The following is a 22,879-nucleotide window of genomic DNA, read 5'->3' as shown; positions in this document are numbered from 1 at the left end:
CGAAGTATCGTAAATGGTATGTAGATACTTTCTGTCATACTTTTGGGACATTGGTACCCCAGCGTCTAAAAAAAATAAATAAAAAAAATAAATATATATATATATATATGGGAAAATGACAAATATATCGCCGAAGTATCGTAAATGGTATGTAGATACATTCCGTCATACTTTTGGGACATTGGTACCTTTGTCATCCAAAAATTAGAGCACATATTCTTTAATAATTACTCCCTCTGTCCCAACTTATGTGACTTACCTATCTTTTTTGTCAGTCCCAAAAAGAATGATACATTTCTATATTAAGTAGCAATTTAACAAAGCCAGCTGTGCAGGTATGGAGGAAGCCTATAAAGGTAGTTCAAACTACCTCGAAAGCTCTGAATAGTGAAACTGAGAAACAAGATAATTGGGAGTCTATTAAGGTTAAAGCTAGTGCTAGAAGTGGTCAAGTAAGTCCTAAGGGTCCTCAAGGGCTGATGGTGGGAAATGGTTTTAGTCCTCTTAGTGAGATGCCAACTTCTGCAAGTGCTGAGCAGTGTCTTGGTGGGATAAGGGTGGATCCAGGAGCAAGTGGTCATACTCAATCTATTTAATGAAGGTTGTTGCTTGGAATGTTAGAGGAATAAATAAAGTGTATAAACAGAAGGAAGTAAAGAAATTTGTACAGAGTAATGAAGTAGGACTTATAGCTATTTTAGAAAATAAAGTGAAGCAGCAACATACTGGTAGCATTATAAATAAAATAGCTCCTGGTTGGAGTTGGTGTGCAAATTATGCACACAGCGACAAAGGTAGAATATGGGTATTATGGGACCCTAACAAAGTTGAATTTGATCTGGTGGGGATGAGTTCTCAGATAATTCATGGGGCTGTCACCATTACTAGTTTGAAACAATGTTTCTTGCTGACAGCTGTTTATGGGCTGCATATAATTGATGATAGAAGAGGCTTATGGGAAGAACTATTAATGTTTGAAACAATAGTAGATCTTTGGTTAGTGTTTGGTGGCTTTAATGCAATGACATGTTTGGAAGATAGAGCTTCAGGGAACCCTGTCCATGAGAATGAGGTTCATGATTTTAATAAATACATCATTACTGCTGGCATGATTGAATTAAGGGGTATAGGGAGATGGTTCACCTGGACCAACGGCTATGTGTATAGTAAGATTGATCGAGCATTGGTGAATGCAGCTTGGACACTCAGACTAGAGCAGAATGAAGTTATGGTTATGGACCCGGGGTGCTCCTATCATACACCTCTCAGTGTTCAATTTACAGAAGAAGAAGTACAGAGGCCTAAACCATTCAGATTTTTGAATTGTCTAAGTGTTCATTAGGACTTCATGCCCCTAGTACAACAAGCATGGGTCACGCGGTCGAGAAGGAAGTATATGGAGCCAGTGTGGCAAAAGCTGAAGGTTACTATAATGAAATTGAAAGAGCTGAATACTCAGGAATTCATTAGTGTGGGAGCTAAAATTCAAGAGTGTCGACAGAGGTTGGAAATCACTCAAAGCTTGATGCGAGATCAAGGACATGCTAGTGAACTATTTACTATTGAAATAGATTTGAAAAAGGAATTAGAAAGATGGAGTGGGGTGAAGGAGAGCATAGTTAAACAGAAATCTAGAACTAAATGGTTGCAACTGGGAGATGGAAATACGGCTTATTTCTATGCTAATCTCAGGAGTAGATAAGCACAAAATAGAATAAAGCATCTTACTACTACACAAGGGAATATAGTCTAGAAGACTGTGGATATTGAGAAGGAAATTAAGGAGTTCTATGTTGGATTATTGGGATCAGCTGTTGTGCAAATACCTGTTGTGGATATTCCAATTATGAAGAGTGTCAATTGCCTTAATAGAGTGCAACAACAAGCTATTCTGGCAGCTTTACGGTTCACAAAAGTTTCAACAAGCTATTCTGATAACATCATTTTAAGTCATAAGCTTGTGAAGAGGTACAGTAGGAAAGGTATTTTTGCTAGGTGTATGTTGAAGATTGATATGAGAAAGGCGTATGATTCTGTGGAGTGGCCCTATCTCGAGCAAATACTAAACTGTTTGCAATTCCCAACTATGTTTGTTCAATAGATCATGACTTGTGTGAAAATTGCTTCATACTCGGTCATTGTGAATGACTCCCCTCTAGCTCCATTCCCAGCAAAGAAAGGATTAAGACAAGGAGATCCTTTGTCTTCCTACTTGTTTGTGCTTGTTATGGAGTATCTCACAAGGATTTTGAAGGGTTTACAGGGGCACAAACATTTCATGTTTCATCCGAGGTGTAAACAATTGAAGCTTACTCAACTTAGCTTTGCTGATGATCTTTTATTATTTTGTAAAGGTAATTTGAAATCTGCTCAGCTACTTTATCAAGCATTTCAGTTATTTTCAAGGGCTTCTGGGCTGGATGCTAATATTGACAAGAGTCTATATATTTTGGAGGGGTTAAACAAGAGGTTCAACAAGCTATTCTGGCAGCTTTACGGTTCACAAAAGGGTCCCTGCCCTTCAAGTACTTGGGTATTCCCCCAAGTACTAAAAAAGTCACAATTATGCAGTTTTTACCATTGATTGATAAAATGCTCTAGCGAATTTGTGAAGTCTATATTATTCTCAATTCAAGTATTTTGGTCTCAAGTATTTGTCTTGCCAAAGAAAGTGATCCAGGTGATTGATGCTACATGTAGAACATTCTTGTGGACTGGTGGATGTGAAATATCGAAGAGATCTCTTATTGCTTGGGAGAGACTATGTCTGCCTAGAGTTGCTGGTGGGCTGAATATTCTTGATATATACCAGTGGAACCATGCTGCAATCGGTAAACTATTGTGGAATATTTGCAGGAAGAAGGATGCATTGTGGGTTAAATGGGTGCATCTCTATTATATAAAGGATGGCGCAGTATGGGAGGCGCAGGCGCAACAAGCTTCCTGGATGGTACAACAGATTCTGAGTGCTAAGAAGACTTTTGATATAGCAGGGATGACTGAAAACGAAGTCACACAGTTGCCTAGCTACTCTATTAGAAAGATTTATGGATTGCTTAGAGAAGAATGGCCAAAGATTCCATGGAGAAGACTAGTCTGCAATAACAAAGAAGTGCCAAAATGGGTATTTAATCTGTTTCTTGCACTCCATAAAAGGCTCCAAACAAAGGACAGATTAGCTTGTTGGGTGAATTTGGAAGATATGCTTTGCCCTCTATGTCAAGAGGAGAACGAAGACATTGACCATCTGTTGTTTCAGTGCAATTATGCAACAAAAATATGGGTAAACCACTGCAATGGTTGAGAATTGCCAGGTAAGTTCTAGATTGGAAGAGTGAAGTGGAATGGGTTGTGGCAAATGCTAAGGGGAAAATTGCCCAGCAGGAGGTGTATCGGATGGCATTAGCAGGTGGGGTGTATCACATATAGAAGGAAAGAAATGCTAGAGTGTTTGGCACTCGGCAAAGAACAACAGATCAAGTAGTTAGGCAGATCATTCAGGATATTCATAGTAGAGCTCAACATTGTAGTAAGCTAGCAAATAGGCTTATGCTTTTAAATTTCTATTCATAATGATAGGAGATTTGGTTTGACTAGTTTGTTGCTAGTGTAAGTTTGGGAGTTGTCCATACTACACTTTTTTTTTTGCGGGATGTAATTCTTACTTGGTAAATAAAAATTTACTTACCAAAAAAATCAATTTAACTATAAAATGTCTATTTTACTCTTAATGAAATGATTTACAGCCACACAAATTTATATAATTCATTTTAGACTACATGTTTTAAAAGTCTTCCTTTCTTTCTTAAACTCCGTGCCGAGTCAAACTACCTCATATAAAATAGGATGGAGGAAGTATATAGATTTTCATCCCGTATTAACCAACGCCTATATAATATTATGAAGAACTAAGAGTATCGAAGAAATCTCTTACTCTCTTTTAGCCTTAGTGAGAAACAAGAATAATAATATAATTTAGCTGTAGAAATTTCTTGCGGCAGATTTCATGTTTTATATATATATATTGTTATGCACTTTAATTTTGTTAAGAAGTTGAATATATAGAGAAATCTAGGAAGAGTTATTATATAATATGAAAATAATGGAGTTTTTAATTTGAAAGAAATTAGGTTTGTAATGGAAATTAATTGATTTTTGGAAAGAACGTGAAAAAAAGTTGAAGAATATATCTTACTAAAGCAACATGATAGAACTATATTGGATGGGCAAGTTAAGGCAAAAGTAAAGGGAGGGAAAAAGGAAAAATTACTTGAATGAATAACTTTTAATAAATAATTATTGATTTTGGCGATATTTTTTATTTATTACCATTTACAGTAATACATAGCAATACTATAATAAATCTGCAATATGTATTAAAAGCAAATTATGTATGTAATATATATGTATTATAACTATTTTAAAATATATTATGCTTGTTTGGTAAGAAATTGACAGATTATATTAAAATGTGTGATAAATGTATTATCTATTAATAAAACTTGTATTATATGTGTTTTATAAATTGTTCTCAGTAATATATATTAAAATTGTATTATAAATATATTAAAAGTGATCAAATAAAAAAGAAAATTTTATTGCTATAAATGGTAAATATTTTCTTAATATAATATATTATGTAAGTTTCCTTCGGCGGACGGAAAAAACTCCCTCTTATTAAGAATGAAGAATTGAGGAACGCCATATTTTTCATTTGGATATCCTGAAAATGAAAAGTCAAATTTTCTTTTAAGGAACCTTCATGGTGATTACTAGTTGCATATATACAACCAAACAAAAAGTGCAACATGCTTGTTCGACCATAAATATATTTGGAAAAAAAAATTGAAAATTAAAGTTTAGTCATATAATTTATTATTATTTGGCAAATATATTAGATAAACATCCCAAGTTCGCGAAAAAAAACTAAAATTTGTGATATTAAAAAATTTAAAGATCATCCAAACTTATATTTTATAAAAACACCCATATTTATAGTTTTGGACTGAATTTTATTCCTAGTTTGTTGTACAAAATTTATACCATTATATATAAATTTTATACAATTTTTATCCGAGCTTAATTTTTCGAAGTCGCCTCTAATTACAAATAGTAATAGTAGTTTTTCATATACAAACCATTACCAATGGTATTTTCCCTTTGTGTTTTTCCACTTTTTTAAAATGTGTCAAACTTATCAGACATACCAATTAAAAAATGAAGTGAAAGTTCATAATGTCACAATCGAAACTAGAAATTAAATCTGGCGTTAAAACTTTGTCAAACTTATATTGCCTACATTATAATATAGTTTGGTGTCTACCTTCGAATAACTTTCCTCTATATAAAACACACCCTTTCTCCTCCTTCATCATCGATCAACCCTTTTTTATTTGCCTTTAGCTTCTTCTTCTTCAAATAATTAATAATGGCCTATAATGCAAGAATTGTCCTCCAGCCATGGAGAACCTTTTTCAATTTCATTTTCATGCAGGAACAGAGTAGTCCCCTCACAATTCTTGGATTCTTCTTTACCATTTTCCTCAACTTTATTCTGCTAAAATATCAAGGTACTGATCCTTTTACCACCCATCCCAAAACAATGAGAATTTCTGTCACTTCTTTCCTCCTATACTCTTTAATATACGCTATTAAGCACAGATTCTCTTCTCATCTTATTTACAGAAATTTCTCCAACCTCGTACACAATGTTATGATTTTCTTTACTTCTCTCTCTTTGGCTTCCACTGCTTCTGTTCTGTTCACCTACCCTGTTTCCCATGTTGTGTTTTCCCTCTGTTTTCTGATTTCCGGAGGCGAAATGTTCTTTTGGGTTTTCAAGAAAATTATGCAAAAATTCGAAGACGAAGAAGAGTCGTATTTTCAGAGTGAAATTACTGTTTGGAACTATCTAAGGAGGAGGATGCAGGGGCGGCTCAACGTAATTGGAGGCCTAAAGCGAAATCTTAATTAGAGGCCTAAAATTTAAATAAACTTCACATGCATTTATTTAAAAAAAAAATTCTTACATTTTTAAATGCAAAGTATTACCTACTATTTTTTTTATATATATAAATGATTTATTCGATTTCTTTTTCAATTATTAGTTTTAAATAAGATTTTATTAATTCAACGTTAAAAAATATTATTTTACTCGGGCAATCATTATATGAATTGTTAACATAGTTCTACAGTAATAAGTTGACAAAATTTCAAATAAATATAAGAGTTAGAACAATAGCTTTGATGAAGTTGATAATTTGGTTACCCCACATTTTACTATGGTTGTTGTAATGCTTGAAAATCTAAGAAGAAATGGAAAAAGAATTTACAATTCAATTTGTTCAACACTTTTCGACTATTAATCAACACTTTTTGACTATTAATTGATAATTTTGACAGAATATTACTCTAACTTATCAACAATTAAAAGAAGAGAGTGTAAAAGGAGTTAAAAAAGAAAATAATGTGAGTATAAGTAGAGAGAGTGTAAGAAAATAAAATAATATTTTCTTGATTTTTTCTATTTGAATTGGGTTGAAGAGAATAAAATAATAATTTTAAATATATACTTTTTATCATAAATAATTAATATTTTTCTTTAAAAAATTAACACATAATTTATTCTTGGTAAAAAATTGAGGCCCCCTAAAATTGGGGGCCTAAGGCCAATGTCTTATTTTTGTAATATGTGTTTTAAAATTGGGGGCCTAAGGCCAATGTCTTATTTTTGTAATATGGGTTTTGAACAGAGGTTTAGTCTTCCTATTTAATTTTGATTTTTATGTATGTATGTATGTGTTTTACTTAATAAGTAGCATGATTTTTTCTCAATTTCAATTGTTGTTGTATTAATATTAAGTTGCATGTATGTTCATGCCTGTTATCGAGTGACAATATTGTTTTTTTATAAATATGTTTCCTTTTTTGATAAGGTACAAATCTTGTTTCCCTTCTTGTGTATTTGCTCTGTTTTCTACTCTCTCCAGGTGAAACTTTACTGTGGTCTATGTCTCTTTAACAAAATAATTTCAACAAGAATCGTATTTTCAGTGAAGGAGGGGTAAACCTGTTAACTGGGTCAGGCAGAGCCAGCCCGACCCATAAACTGGGTCAGGCAGAGCCAGCCCGACCCATAAACTGGGTCAGGCAGAGCCAGCCCGACCCATAAACTGGGTCAGGCAGAGCCAGCCCGACCCATAAACTGGGTCAGGCAGAGCCAGCCCGACCCATAAACTGGGTCAGGCAGAGCCAGCCCGACCCATAAACTGGGTCAGGCAGAGCCAGCCCGACCCATAAACTGGGTCAGGCAGAGCCAGCCCGACCCATAAACTGGGTCAGGCAGAGCCAGCCCGACCCATAAAAAAAAAATCTTGATATACTGGATTGGGCTGGATCGGGTTCTCCACTAATGGGCCAGGCTGGTATAGGTCTAACAACAATAAATCCACTGAAAAACTTGTCCGTGACCCAATAAGCAATTTTATGGGGCTAAAATATTCGGGTCGGGTTTTGGCCCACCGGGCTAACGGGCCGGACTCAGACAAATTCCTTTTATTATCATTTATTAATTCGAAAGTTTGAGTCAATTATCAATATATTGTATTGTTATCTATTTAATTTTGTTATAATTTAACTATGTATGACATAGATTGATTACATTTTATTTATATATAATAAAGGGAAAAGGGTCAAAAATACCCCTCAACTTTGTTTTATTGTTTGACTATACCCTTACCGTTAAAACGAAGTTATTTTTACCCCTGCCGTCTACAAACTCATCACATTTACCCCTCAATTGGATGGAAACCCCCAAATCAACAAAAATAACCCGATTTACTTAAATTAACCAATTTTAACCTCACTCGACCCATCAAATGATACAACCCACCTATGTTCATCTTCATTTTTAACCTAATTTATCTGTCTCCCTATTTCCTACTGTTCATCTTCATCACTTCCTTGAGCTTCAAATCAAACATTCTTCTTTGCCTTCTTTTCCGTCTTTTTCGCAGCTCACGTCTCGGGCATCATTATGCCATTACAGGCATCTTTTCAATACCCCATTCTCTTCCTTAGAACCTGCCCTAAATCTGATACTTCCAGCAAAGTTAAATTCGAAATCTCATTAACTATCGCTGATACTCTCCCTGATGGAGCCAACTTTGATTCGTGAGCTGATGTTGTGAAATTTGAACTAATTAACGGTTTAGTAAAGCTGTAGAAATGGGTTTCAGAATTTTTTTGAATCTTGGACTGTGGAATTGTGAATGCACATAAGGTGTTAGATATGTGGAAATAGTTCTGGAACGGTGATACAGAGAATTAGAAATAAATCGATTGAAACATCTCATGATTATGACATAAAAGCTTCTGACTGAATTGCTTGGGCTTTGTAATGGTGCCGGAACAGTGATTACGGCGACGATGGGTTTAATCGTCTGGGAAGTAGGAAGGTTGGGGAAGTTGAGGTTTTAGGCTTACTTACTTGTATTTACTTAATCCCATTAGGTTATGAAAATGTTATTCATGTCTTTGAAAATGTATTTTCCTCCATTGTTTTTTGCCTTGATCTCAAGATGAAGATGAACAAAGCGGGTCATCTATTAGATGGATCGGAATCGGGTTAAAATTGGTTAATTTAAGTAAATCGGGTTATTTTTGTTGATTTGGGGGTTTCCATCCAATTGAGGGGTAAATGTGATGAGTTTGTAGATGGCAGGGGTAAAAATAACTTCGTTTTAACGGTAAGGGTATAGTCAAACAATAAAACAAAGTTGAGGGGTATTTTTGACCCTTTTCCCTATAATAAAATACTTACATTATATTCTATATATACTTATAATATATACTAAATATACTACTTAATATAATAAAATATTTTCATTATATTATATACATATTACTAATATATACTAAATATACACACTAAATATGTGGGTCGGGTGTCAATTCCAGGATTTTCGGGCCGGCCTTAATGGGCCAAAACCGGACGGACTGGCCCAGGCTTATTCTGGAGGGGTGGAACTCTTTTCAATTTTACGAGGAAAATGAACAAGCATGGTTTCTTGTCAATACTGTAGTGACCACTTCGACTAATTTATTGACACTAGCAGATATATCGAATAACTTTATTTGACAAGACTTGAATAACAGGAATTAGAAATCACCTAATAGCTATTCTTTTCATCCTACTATATGTGATATTGTTTATTTTGTGATCTTAAATTATATTTTAAATGTATTAAAATATTTATTAATTTTATCGTCTTAAATGTGTAAGTTGAAATTAAATTTGTGACCTTTTTTTTAAATGCATTAAAAAGAAAAGAAAATAAATTAATTAAAATAGTTGGAATAGTACATTATTTTTTTCCGACGTGCATGGTTGATATCTTGTATTTGAGGTCAAAGATAAAAATAAACTGTTGCCCAGAAAAAGTCACGAAAAGCGGCCATTCATATTTTTTCCCCAAGTTTTTTTCCCCTCAAGAGAGAATAGAAGACAACAATAGTGAAGTTTCTTAACCAGGTGGACTTACATTTAAATTTAACACCTGCTTTTATAAATTTATTAGATTTAAGTTAAAAGGACCAAAATGAATACATACACTAATTGCTTTTATAAATTTATTAGATTTAAGTTAAAAAGATAAAAAAGAACACGTTTTATTATATATTAAAGATTATTTTAATCAAGTGAAATATATTGGGATCAAAATAAATATTTTTGTCATATATTAAAGACCATTTCGATCAAATGAAATATATTAAGGACCAAAATGAATATTTTTGTTATAAATTAAAGACCATCCAATCGAATGAAATATATTAAAAGAAAAAGCATTACTCATACATTAAGGACCATTGTGATCATTTCTTCAGGGTCGTATCCAAGCCGGGTTATTCGAGTGCACGCAAAACAATGCTCTCCTTCCGATATGATATATTGTAGTATAACATTTCTTTAAAAAAAATACTTAAATATAAATCTGTGAGCCCACACTTAAAGTATCAGATAAGGTGATGGTTGGGTGCACATCTGTAAATGAGGCTAGAAATTTAAATTTTATATCTATTTTGTTTTTTTCTTTCTACAAGTGGGTAAAACTTCTCTAAGTGGTTATTGGTAGCATTGTTGACATTTTAATTAATACTTTTTTTTTCCATAAATCTTTCAAAATTTTAAAGTTTTTCATAATATTGGTAGCGCTTTTTACATAAATCTTATTATAGTGTTTTTATATAATTAAATCAAATATGTATATTAAAAACTAGTAGTATTAAATAATACTCCCTTCGTCCCATTTTATATGTCATCCATTTCTATAAATAGTTGGTCCATAATACTTGTCATTTCATAAAATCAATGCATAAATTACCATATTGTTCCTTTTTTACCCTTGTGAGTTATTAGCCTTGAAAATATACATTTGACCAACTTAGAAAAACTAACTAGAAAAGGACTCTCTCTATTACTTTGAGAAGAGAATCATTGGTTTGACCGACGAACTACGTGGGATAATAGACCTTCTTTCTTTGATTTGAAGCAAGATTTTTGGAAAGTAACAATTCCAAGCTCACTTTCGTTCACTTCTTGCTGCTCCTACTAATGCTATTGCTATCTCCTCCTTTGCTCCTTCGATACTCTATCTAACAAACATAGCAAGATAAAGAATAGGAAAGGGCCCTTAGATTTATTTGTGACCTCTGAGGAGCCGTATGAGGTGAAAATCTCACGTACAGTTCTGTTATAGCGATGGGCACAGTGATGTTATCATCGACTATTCATATTCATTGATTGAAAACTTGAGTTCCAAAAAAATTAAATAAGGGTAAAAGGATAAAGTTACATCATTTCTTAATACAAGTGCAAAATAAAAATGTGACATATAAAATGAAACGGAGGGAGTATAACATACCATCAATGAGTTCAAATCTCAATATCTATGACACATACTGCAGTAATAATTCACCCATCATTTCAAAATTCTATATACACCTATAATTTTTCTCACCAAATTAAAACGTACATTAATTAGATGCCTTACATGAGAAAATGATCAAAATGGTCCTTGATGTATAAGGGTTGTTTTATGTTGACCCTTAATATATTTCACATGATCTATATGGTCCTTAATGTATTATAAAAGAGGATCAATTTGATCCTTTGACCTAAAACTAACAGATACATCAAAAAACTCATGTTAACTTTAACATCGGGTCCCACTTCAAAATAAATCGCGAAAACTTTCTCATCTCCTCATAAGCCATAGCGCCAAAGGTGCCCTAATTTTCTCCATCTTCATCTCTTTGAAGTTTCACTATAGAATTCTATATGCAGTAAAAATACTTACGTTCTTCTTTATTACCAAGAATGTTCATCAAAAGAAATGGTAACAAAGAATCAACTCTATATTATGGTAAGATTTTTGTTTTTATATTTTATGTTTTGCGTGTATTTTACTACTCTTTTTACTGTTTCTCTTATGACTTCTTATGTCTCTGTCTAGGTAAAAGTATTGTCTTTTGTTAGTTTTGAGTTTTTTCTACAAATGCATAAAGTTTTAGATAAGGGTCTCAGAACCTAAGCCTTTAATCTCGTAAAAAATATTCACTAGTGGTCCCAAAAATATTATATGTAGGTGGTCCTCATAATTTTTTTTTACAGATCCGGTGTTCGAGGCTGGATTTTTTAGTATTAAAATTAATCATATGGGACTAATGAAGCATCAACCAAGCAAAATTTATGTTGGAGGAATGGTGGACTATTTTGATTATGTTGAAGCAAAAAACCTTAATTTAGCAGATTTGAAGCAGATGGCTGTTATGTGCGGCTATATGAATGACTCGGAAATATTTTGGCATAAATTTGGAAAGTTCGGTGATAGGTGGAGATTAGTGTCTACTGAAGTAGAAGCTCTCTTAATTAAAAATTTATCCCGAATGATAGAGTAGTTGAGTTGTATTTTGAACATTTGGACTCCTACATTGAAGTAGATTCAGGTGAGATTCTAGGCCACACAAATTGTACATTAAATCAAGAGCATATAGAATGTGGTGACACATACAATTCTGATGAGTTTGAAAATTCAGAAAATGAATTATCCGGTGACGATGTCATCCTTGAAAGACATGGACAAAAAAAGCAAAGCTTTGAGGATGGAAGGAAACTTATTAACGACAAAGTTCTGAGGAAATTGTCTAATGAAGATGGAGATTCAGATTGTGTGGACTCTGAAGATCAGAAGAGTTTGAATGGTGATTCTGATAATGAGTGCTTTCATTTTCCAAAGCATAACCCAAAAACTGAAGCAAAACATCCTATATTAGCATTAGAATATACATTTGGAAGCTGGGAGGAGTTCAAAAATGCGGTATCAATTCATGAGGTAAAAGCTGGGAAGAGTATTAGGTGGATCAAAAATGATGGAAAAAGAGCAAAAGCGAAGTGTAGAAATTCAGATTGTAAATGGGTAATTATGGCATCGGTAATGCATAGAGACAAGACATTTCAGATTAAAACTTATGATTCCAAGCATACCTGCAAACGTTGGAACCAGCGCAACAAGACAATAACCTCTTCTTTCATTGCAAGAATGTATCTTGATGCTATCAATCAAAACAGAGAGTGGAAGCTGTCTAACTTTAGAGACACGGTCAGTGTGGGACTTAAAGCTCATGTTACTTTAGCTCAAGCTAAAAAGGCTAAAAAGAAGGCACTTGCATTAATTGATGGAGATGTGAAAGAACAATTTTCCATCATGTGGGACTACTGCCTTGAAATTGGAAGGTCAAATCTTGGAACTTCAATGTATATGAAGCTAACTCAAAACGAAATGCCAAACAAACCATATAGATTTCAAAGAATCTATGTTTGTTTTGTTGCTTGTAAGGAAGGGTTTAAGGCTGGATGTAGAAAAATATTGGGTGTGGATGGGTGTTGGTTGAAGGGTCAAATGTATGGATATCAGTTGTTGACTGCAGTTGGCTTGGATGCCAATAATAATATTTTTCTAGTGGCCTATGCAGTTGTAGAAAAGGAAACTAGGGAGACATGGTCATGGTTTTTGACCTACTTAATTGATGATTTGGAGATTAATGATCAAGTTGATTGGACCTTTATGTCGGACAAACAAAAAGGTCTCATTGAAGCGTTTAATGAAGTTTTGCCATCCGTGAGTCATAGATTTTGCGTGAGACATCTTCATAATAATTTCAAGAGGGCTGGTTTTATTGGTTCCTCACTAAAATGTGCGCTTTGGGCTGCTGCAAGTGCTACAACTGTGGAATTTTTTAATGCTCGCATCAATGACATTGTTAAATTGGATGCCGAAGCTGCTGTATGATTGAAAGAAAAGGAACCTACTAAATGGTCTAAATCACATTTTTCTCCCAATGCTAAGTGTGATATTTTGTTGAATAATATGTGTGAATCGTTTAATAGTATGATACTTGATGCTCGAGATAAGCCAATCATCACTTTGTTGGAAAAATTAAGATATCTTCTTATGGCAGGATTACAAGCTAACAGGGATAAAGCTGATAAATGGAATTCTGATGATATTTGCCCTCGGATCAAGAGTATTCTGCACAAAAATGAAAAAGATGCTGCTGGTTTTATTCCTAAAAAGTCGAATGAATGGAACTTTAAAATTCTTGGCGGAAGTGTGAGCGACATTTGGGCTGTGGACCTTGCTGGCAGAAAATGTAGCTGTAGAAAATGGACCATTACAGGAATCCCTTGCAAGCATGCTATTTCGGCAATTTGGCATAAAAATGACGAGGTTATTAATTATGTGGATGACTGCTATAATGTGGAAATGTATAAGCGAATCTATGAACCAGCTATTCTTCCAATAAATGGTTCACAGTTGTGGCCTAAATCAGGGAAGATCCCTCATTTGCCTCCAATCTTTTCAAGACAAAATAAGTCTGGGAGAAAGCAAAAGTTGAGAAGGAAAGAACAAGATGAAGTAGGATCAAGTAGAACTAAGATGAAGAAGAAGCAAACATCAGTTAACTGTAGTCGATGTCACAAGTCTGGCCATAATACGAGAACTTGCAAGTTTAACTATGTACAGCCAGAAGGAGGAGTTTTTGAGTCAGCTTGTTGGATGCCTTCTACTTCATTTGTACCTGAAAAGTTGCCGGTAAATATTTTTATACCTAAGTAAGTTAGCTTGAAATCTTAAAAGAATCTGATTTTTTTCCTTCTACAGGTTAGAAGAACAAATTTTATCCATGATGATAATGTCGCGTCGTCCGACATGAATATTTAATCTGGTATCTTTTTTATTTGGTCACACCTACTCTTTTTTTGGGTTTATATCTTAGTTAATGGTGATTCTATATGTTTCAGAAGGATAGCTATTTTGAAGTGGCCATATTTTTGTTGATTATTTGATAGCTGATTGAAATGAAGAATTTTTTGAGTTTTTGCGGCTAGCTGGTTGAAGTGAAGATATTTTGTTGGTTTCATGCTAGTAGCTGGTTGAAGTGAAGATATTACAAATTAACTTTAGTATTTCTTTTGTTGCTTTTGTTCATATTTTTGAATCAACTCATGTAATGTGATTTTGATAAGTTACGATGTTGAATCTAAAGGATCTATGCTCTTACTTCTTGTCCCCTTATTTCAAACCCAAAAAAAGCCTTGATCGATATGAGAAAGATGTGATCGTATAAAAATTGAAATAAGAATCTTGGAGTTGAACAAATGGTCCCAACCCTTGATAAGCACCAGAGCTACGTAAACTGTTTTGCAAGCAAACAGATCTTCAAAAATTGCATCACTTCCCTGTTAGTTATCATTGTCTGTTGCCCTTACAACAACATCAAGTATCATAGATATTTCACCTTGGATGTATCTACTTTGAAGTTACTTTTTTAAAGCTTAGAATCTATCAGAAACTATCTCTCTATCTTCACAAGGTAAGGATAAGATCTACGTACATCATATCCATTCCGAACTTCACTAGACATGAGTGTGCTCATTAAAAGTGCACCAGATGTGCCAATACTTCACTAGACATGAGTGTGCTCATTAAAAGTGCACCAGATGTGCTAATAAAATGTTTCAATGCACCAAATTTTTCCATTGATTATAAGCACATATGCTCAATTTACATTAAAATTCTCAATATTGATGCACCAGGTATTCTCAATAAAATGTGCACCAGATATGTTCAATTTGCACCAGATTCTACAATGACAAGGGACCAAATTTTCAACGTAAAATCTGCACTTCAATTATAAGAGCTAAAGCATCATATTTTTGAGAAAATAAGTTGTCTATACAATTACATACACTAAAGATTACAGATCAACCCATGAAAACTGACTTGCACGATGATTCAAAAGATCAAATCGCAATTAGATATCAAATCTAGAGTAGAGTCATACAAGATAATATACCAACACACATTCTCTCTACTTTTGGCATTAACCAATTTGCTCTTCATTTTTTTTCACCTTTTCGTTCTCTTTTTCAAGCTCATTTCTAATCTAGAGATATCGACTCCGTCTCAATCTTCTTTTTCAACTAATGTTATCGCACGATGCTACTGTCCATTTTCAAATACTTTCAGCTTCACTCCGTTTCTTTACTAATTTCGAAATCAAAAACATTGATCGTGAATCAATTTCATCACCTTCTAATAGGGCTTTGATTAGATCTTCTGTATGTATCTTAAAAAACAATCAATTTTTTACACAACAACAATGAAAGACTTCCAGAATTTCTTTCTATTAAAATCACTTAGCATCTTTGAATTGGAGTAGCAATTGGGGATTTAGAGATGAACTAAAAAGAGAAAAACTTCATCTTTCTTGACATTTTGCAGTGAAATTTGTGTTAAATGAGAAGAGAGAAGTTTACTTTAATGGTTGAGGAGCAAAAAAATAATATCCACAAGCTCTTCTGAAACAGATCCGAAAAATGGAGAATGAAGGGGAAAGAGAAAACTTTTGAGCGTTTTAAATTTTGCATGTGGGACCAGGCGTTAAAGTTAACCTGATTATTTTGATGTATCTGTTAGTTCTAGGTCAAAGGATCAAATTGATCCTCTTTTATAATACATTAAGGACCATATAGGTCATGTGGAATATATTAAGGATCAACATAAAACAACCCTTATACATTAAGGACCATTTTGATCATTTTCTCTGCCTTACATGGTTCCCATTAAAAAATACGGAACTACAAGTCTACAATTCAAAACATAAGCTGTGTGGTCCTGGCATAGAGTTAGTAATATCATACAATCCTTAACATTGCCACCCTTGAACCAGTGGCGAAGCCAAAAAATTTAATAGGGGTTCAAAATCTGAGAAAATAGACACATAAAGTAATCGAAGGGGAATCGACATCTACTATATATAACTAAAAAATTATTTTAATCATGTATAAATAATATAATTTTCCGCTGAAGAGGGTTCAGATGAATCCCTAAATATAAGATGGCTCCTTCACTGCTTAGAACTATACAACTGTCAATATATATCATGTATTTATTGCCTTATGTTAACATCTAGTATGAGCAAATTTTGATCATACAAATTGCTCATACTTTAATTTTAAAATAGAGTTGTTTTGTTAGGACTTAGATGTCGCTGAATTTAGACATCTTTTTATATTTTAATTTTTATGATAATTTTACACAAATTTCATAGTGTAATTAAAAAGCTAATTATATCACATTCTTATTCTTTTTCAAATTCCAAAAAATTCTTAAAATTTAAGAATTTCAGATACATCATTCAACGTTTCGATTTCAGATACATCACTCAACGTTCCGATACATCGCGTCTCATCTTAGATATATCACTCAACGACATCGCGTACATCCCGATACATCTTTTATTACTTTAGATAAATTTAGAAAATATAATAAAATAAGTTGTGTATTAAGGTAATTTTGTTGTTATTATTATTATTATTATGTATTCCAATTAGGAAAAATGTAGAATCAATAATGCCTTTATTACTTTATACTTAAAAATAAGTTTGTGGGACCTACAAGTCAACTTATCAAAAATTAAATTAGACTTATATAAGTAATCCTAATTTAAGGTCAAAGAAAAAATGAAACTCTTGCCAAAAAAATCAAGCAAAGCGACCATTTACATACTCCACTTATACATTTTCCCCCTGAAAGTTAATAAAGGGGGAAAGTATTATACACCATGCTTTTGAAACTTAACAGGTATCACTAGTAAAACCACAAATTACAATATTAGTCATATACGAAAATGTAAAAACAAACAAACAAAAAGAAGTAGGAGCTATTGAGGTATGCTCATGAACTTATAATTGCAATATTGTGTTTGTCCTAAACTTAGATGGGCTATATTTCTCGTTAACAAAATGGTATACTTTTGTTGTTTAAGTATTTTTTTTAATAGATCTGTACTTTTTGAACTAAAAAATATTTGGGATAGAGACAAGGTAAAATAAAATAGAAGGCAGGGTAAATTTAAATTTACATGGCTTGTTAAAATTTATTTATAAAGACAAGGTAAGTGTTTTTTCAATTCAAAAAATACAGATCTGTTAGCAAAAAGGGTATATTAACATTATTTCATACGTGATAGTGCATTCGGTTTTTTGATTTGGATTTTTTAATTTTGAGAAAGTGTAATCTAATCCAAATCAAAATAAATTTGGTTTGGTTTGAATTTTTTTTGGTTTGGCTATTCGATTACGTCATTAATTAATAACATAATCATAGTTATATTTGTAATTTGAAAAAAAAAATACTCAGAGAAGTAATAATATTGAATCTCTGAAAAATACTTTCTAATATAAATCATAACTAAAATTCAAAACACAATACTTATAAGTATACTAATTGTAGATGTCCAAACATAAATTAGAAACTTAATTACAATGAAAGACCATAATAAAAAGAGACAAAAGTGTATAATTTATTTTCTTTATTTTAGTTTTCTAAATCCGAAACCAAACCAAAAACCATACAAAGTAAATTATTAATTCAAAACCTAATAAAAAACCAATCTAAATAAAAATTTGGTTTGATTTTTTTATTTAATCCAAATAGTGTCAAAAGTATATTTGCCCCATTTTTCTAACGAAGGTTATATCCATGTATGTGCTCATTTTCCCCATAATTAATCAAATAGGAAATATAATACTACTTATTAGGGTGTTGTATTTCCGCGGAGTAGCTCATGAATTTTGATTTATCAACTCAGCAGCAGAGTATAAGACAAACACTGAATAGAAAAGTGAACAAATTGAGGGAAAAAGAAGAGATGCCAATGTGAGAGGACCAAATACACACCCAACCATTTTAGCATACTTTGAACAAGTAATTTTATATTTTTACTTACAAAATGTGTTCGTTGTCTATCAAAATTGTTGTAATTTTTTCTTAGGTCCGTGTCATGTGGCAGAGATAGTTTTTTCTGAATTTCATGGTATAGAAAAAGCTGTATTACTATATAGTATATGGGTATGTGGGATAATATGTTAGGTACAAATTTTGTTTCCCCAGTTTTCTCGGTTTGAAAAATACAAATATAGTGTTTGAACTTGGGATTTCCTTAATTATTAAGTTAACTTTTTATTATGTTTAGGAAGTTTAAATATCTATTATATTAAAAATAGATGATTATTTTTTTTTATTTAATTTTATCAATTAGTTTTAATTTATTTTTGTTATTAGTTATAATTATTTTTCAAAGCATTAATTTATTCTATAATAAAATCAGCATGTTATTTGTTCCTCGTTAAATGATGTGTCATGAGTAAAACGAGCAGGAGCAGAGGTGGAGCTAGGTGGGGGTTCGTGGTTTCAGACGAATCCAATAACTTTTTCATAGATCTTGTATTTGTACTAGAAAATTAAATAAATAAATATGTGTATATTAACTTGTGAACCCCTAACATAATTGATTGACTGTTCAGTAGTAAGGAAGAGACGTGAAAATATTTTTCAAGCTAAAGTTGTAGTTCCGAATCCCCTCTTATTTTCTAAAAAAAATTAGAATTCCCAAACTCTTAATCTTGAATTCGCCTATGAGTAGGAGTACAACAAAGTGGAACAATTCTTTTCTTTTCTTAATATATGTATCCTACCTAATAATTCACTTAACAAGAACCAAAGAAAGTATAAATTCGTGTCTTAAATTCCCAGATGAGATTTATTTTGGAACACACTTTTTTTCTGCTAAAGTAACACTTATTTGGGATGGAAGGAGTTCTAGTACACGATACAATATCTTTGGAAATTTAGTCAAAGTTTGAATTAAGGTAAGTATAATATCCAAGATTTTATCAACAAATTTGGAGTTTCAGATGAATTTGGATTTGAACTTTCTTAAATTTATAATAATTTTTCAATTTGAAATAGTAATATTAATAGTAGAGTTCACAATCAATTATTATAAATACTCAACATTTGTTTAAGAGAAAAATGTCAAAAACATATCTAAACTCTCCATATTTTTTTAGTTTCATACTTAAACTACTGAGGAGTTTCATAACTAAACTATCACTAGTGAGTTTTAGAAATACATCCCTCTATATTATTACATTCTCTTCATGGTGTGTACTACACTCTCTCTTTTATTTAAAAATTAATTGTCACATCTCACTCCATATGGACAAAACATTCCACCTTGGCAAAAATTAAATAAATTATTAGTATTAGTTAAAATTAAGGATTAAAGAATTATTAACCTAAAAAATAATATATTTTTTAAAACATTTTTCTTACCCCCATTCTATCACATCTTCTCACCGTACCCCCCCCCCCCCCCCCCCTTTTTTTTTTTTTTTATTTTTTTTTTTTTTGTTTGAAGGGTCAAATGTATGGATATCAGTTGTTGACTGCAGTTGGCTTGGATGCCAATAATAATATTTTTCCAGTGGCCTATGCAGTTGTAGAAAAGGAAACTAGGGAGACATGGTCATGGTTTTTGACCTACTTAATTGATGATTTGGAGATTAATGATCAAGCTGATTGGACCTTTATGTCTGACAAACAAAAAGATCTCATTGAAGCGTTTAATGAAGTTTTGCCATCCGTGAGTCATAGATTTTGCGTGAGACATCTTCATAATAATTTCAAGAGGACTGGTTTTAGTGGTTCCTCACTAAAATGTGCACTTTGGGCTGCTGCAAGTGCTACAACTGTGGAATTTTTTAATGCTCGCATCAATAACATTGTTAAATTGGATGTCGAAGTTGTTGTATGGTTGAAAGAAAAGGAACCTACTGAATGGTCTAAATCACATTTTTCTCCCAATGCTAAGTGTGATATTTTGTTGAATAATATGTGTGAATTGTTTAATAGTATGATACTTGATGCTCGAGATTAGCCAATCATTACTTTGTTGGAAAAATTAAGATATCTTCTTATGGCAGGATTACAAGCTAACAGGGATAAAGCTGATAAATGGAATTCTGATGATATTTGCCCTCGGATCAAGAGTATTCTGCACAAAAATGAAAAAGATGCTGCTGGTTTTATTCCTAAAAAGTCGAATGAATGGAACTTTGAAATTTTTGGCGGAAGTGTGAGCGACATTTGGGCTGTGGACCTTGCTGGCAGAAAATGTAGCTGTAGAAAATGGACCATTACAGGAATCCCTTGCAAGCATGCTATTTCGGCAATTTGGCATAAAAATGACGAGGTTATTAATTATGTGGATGACTGCTATAAGGTGGAAATGTATAAGCGAATCTATGAACTAGCTATTCTTCCAATAAATGGTTCACAGTTGTGGCCTAAATCAGGCAAGATCCCTCCTTTGCCTCTAATCTTTTCAAGACAAAATAAGTCAGGGAGAAAGCAAAAGTTGAGAAGGAAAGAACAAGATGAAGTAGGATCAAGTAGAACTAAGATGAAGAAGAAGCAAACACCAGTTAACTGTAGTCGATGGCACAAGTTTGGCCATAATATGAGAACTTGCAAGTTTAACTATGTACAGCCAGAAGGAGGAGTTTTTGAGTCAGCTTGTTGGATGCCTTCTACTTCATTTGTACCTGAAAAGTTGCCGGTAAATATTTTTATACCTAAGTAAGTTAGGTTGAAATCTTAAAAGAATCTGATTTTTTTCCTTCTACAGGTTAGAAGAACAAATTTTATCCATGATGATAATGTTGCGTTGTTCGACATGAATATTTAATCTGGTATCTTTTTTATTTGGTCACACCTACTCTTTTTTTTGGGTTTATATCTTAGTTAATGGTGATTCTATATGTTTCAGAAGGATAGCTATTTTGAAGTGGCCATATTTTTGTTGATTATTTGATAGCTGATTGAAGTGAAGAATTTTTTGAGTTTTTGCGGCTGGTTGAAGTGAAGATATTTTGTTGGTTTCATGCTAGTAGCTGGTTGAAGTGAAGATATTACAAATTAACTTTAGTATTTCTTTTGTTGCTTTTGTTCATATTTTTGAATCAACTCATGTAATGTGATTTTGATAAGTTACGATGTTGAATCTAAAGGATCTATGCTCTTACTTCTTGTCCCCTTATTTCAAACCCAAAAAAAGCCTTGATCGATATGAGAAAGATGTGATCGTATAAAAATTGAAATAAGAATCTTGGAGTTGAACAAATGGTCCCAACCCTTGATAAGCACCAGAGCTACGTAAACTGTTTTGCAAGCAAACAGATCTTCAAAAATTGCATCACTTCCCTGTTAGTTATCATTGTCTGTTGCCCTTACAACAACATCAAGTATCATAGATATTTCACCTTGGATGTATCTACTTTGAAGTTACTTTTTTAAAGCTTAGAATCTATCAGAAACTATCTCTCTATCTTCACAAGGTAAGGATAAGATCTACGTACATCATATCCATTCCGAACTTCACTAGACATGAGTGTGCTCATTAAAAGTGCACCAGATGTGCTAATAAAATGTTTCAATGCACCAAATTTTTCCATTGATTATAAGCACATATGCTCAATTTACATTAAAATTCTCAATATTGATGCACCAGGTATTCTCAATAAAATGTGCACCAGATATGTTCAATTTGCACCAGATTCTACAATGACAAGGGACCAAATTTTCAACGTAAAATCTGCACTTCAATTATAAGAGCTAAAGCATCATATTTTTGAGAAAATAAGTTGTCTATACAATTACATACACTAAAGATTACAGATCAACCCATGAAAACTGACTTGCACGATGATTCAAAAGATCAAATCGCAATTAGATATCAAATCTAGAGTAGAGTCATACAAGATAATATACCAACACACATTCTCTCTACTTTTGGCATTAACCAATTTGCTCTTCATTTTTTTTCACCTTTTCGTTCTCTTTTTCAAGCTCATTTCTAATCTAGAGATATCGACTCCGTCTCAATCTTCTTTTTCAACTAATGTTATCGCACGATGCTACTGTCCATTTTCAAATACTTTCAGCTTCACTCCGTTTCTTTACTAATTTCGAAATCAAAAACATTGATCGTGAATCAATTTCATCACCTTCTAATAGGGCTTTGATTAGATCTTCTGTATGTATCTTAAAAAACAATCAATTTTTTACACAACAACAATGAAAGACTTCCAGAATTTCTTTCTATTAAAATCACTTAGCATCTTTGAATTGGAGTAGCAATTGGGGATTTAGAGATGAACTAAAAAGAGAAAAACTTCATCTTTCTTGACATTTTGCAGTGAAATTTGTGTTAAATGAGAAGAGAGAAGTTTACTTTAATGGTTGAGGAGCAAAAAAATAATATCCACAAGCTCTTCTGAAACAGATCCGAAAAATGGAGAATGAAGGGGAAAGAGAAAACTTTTGAGCGTTTTAAATTTTGCATGTGGGACCAGGCGTTAAAGTTAACCTGATTATTTTGATGTATCTGTTAGTTCTAGGTCAAAGGATCA

The 22,879-nt window shown here is 32.7% G+C and overlaps 2 protein-coding genes across 2 annotated transcripts; both read left to right on the top strand.

The window, feature by feature from the left end:
- Window positions 1-2,104: 2,104 nt before the first annotated feature.
- LOC107062128 (uncharacterized) lies at window positions 2,105-3,304 on the top strand. The gene is made up of 2 exons (XM_015312406.1): window positions 2,105-2,525; window positions 2,637-3,304. Exons 1-2 carry the CDS (start codon window positions 2,105-2,107, stop codon window positions 3,302-3,304), a joined length of 1,089 nt encoding a protein of 362 aa, XP_015167892.1.
- Window positions 3,305-11,760: 8,456 nt separating this feature from the next.
- On the top strand, window positions 11,761-13,349 carry LOC107062127 (uncharacterized). Its single transcript, XM_015312405.1, has 2 exons — window positions 11,761-11,884; window positions 12,001-13,349. Exons 1-2 carry the CDS (start codon window positions 11,761-11,763, stop codon window positions 13,347-13,349), a joined length of 1,473 nt encoding a protein of 490 aa, XP_015167891.1.
- Window positions 13,350-22,879: the final 9,530 nt, after the last annotated feature.

This window comes from Solanum tuberosum, unplaced genomic scaffold, assembly GCF_000226075.1.
Source record: "Solanum tuberosum cultivar DM 1-3 516 R44 unplaced genomic scaffold, SolTub_3.0 scf00201, whole genome shotgun sequence".
NCBI classification, from domain to species: domain Eukaryota; kingdom Viridiplantae; phylum Streptophyta; class Magnoliopsida; order Solanales; family Solanaceae; genus Solanum; species Solanum tuberosum.
The sequence above is the reverse complement of the archived record's forward strand: the minus strand, read 5'-3'. Positions and strand labels throughout refer to the sequence as shown.

What these genes read in the sequence shown, in the direction of transcription:
- LOC107062128 (XM_015312406.1), top strand. Translation starts at nt 2,105, where the DNA reads ATGACTTGTGTGAAAATTGCTTCATACTCGGTCATTGTGAATGACTCC. An exon ending in AAAGGGTCCCTGCCCTTCAA is followed by an intron (nt 2,526 to 2,636) that starts GTACTTGGGTAT and finishes TCTCAATTCAAG; the next exon opens with TATTTTGGTCTCAAGTATTT.
- LOC107062127 (XM_015312405.1), top strand. Translation starts at nt 11,761, where the DNA reads ATGGTGGACTATTTTGATTATGTTGAAGCAAAAAACCTTAATTTAGCA. An exon ending in GCATAAATTTGGAAAGTTCG is followed by an intron (nt 11,885 to 12,000) that starts GTGATAGGTGGA and finishes ACATTGAAGTAG; the next exon opens with ATTCAGGTGAGATTCTAGGC.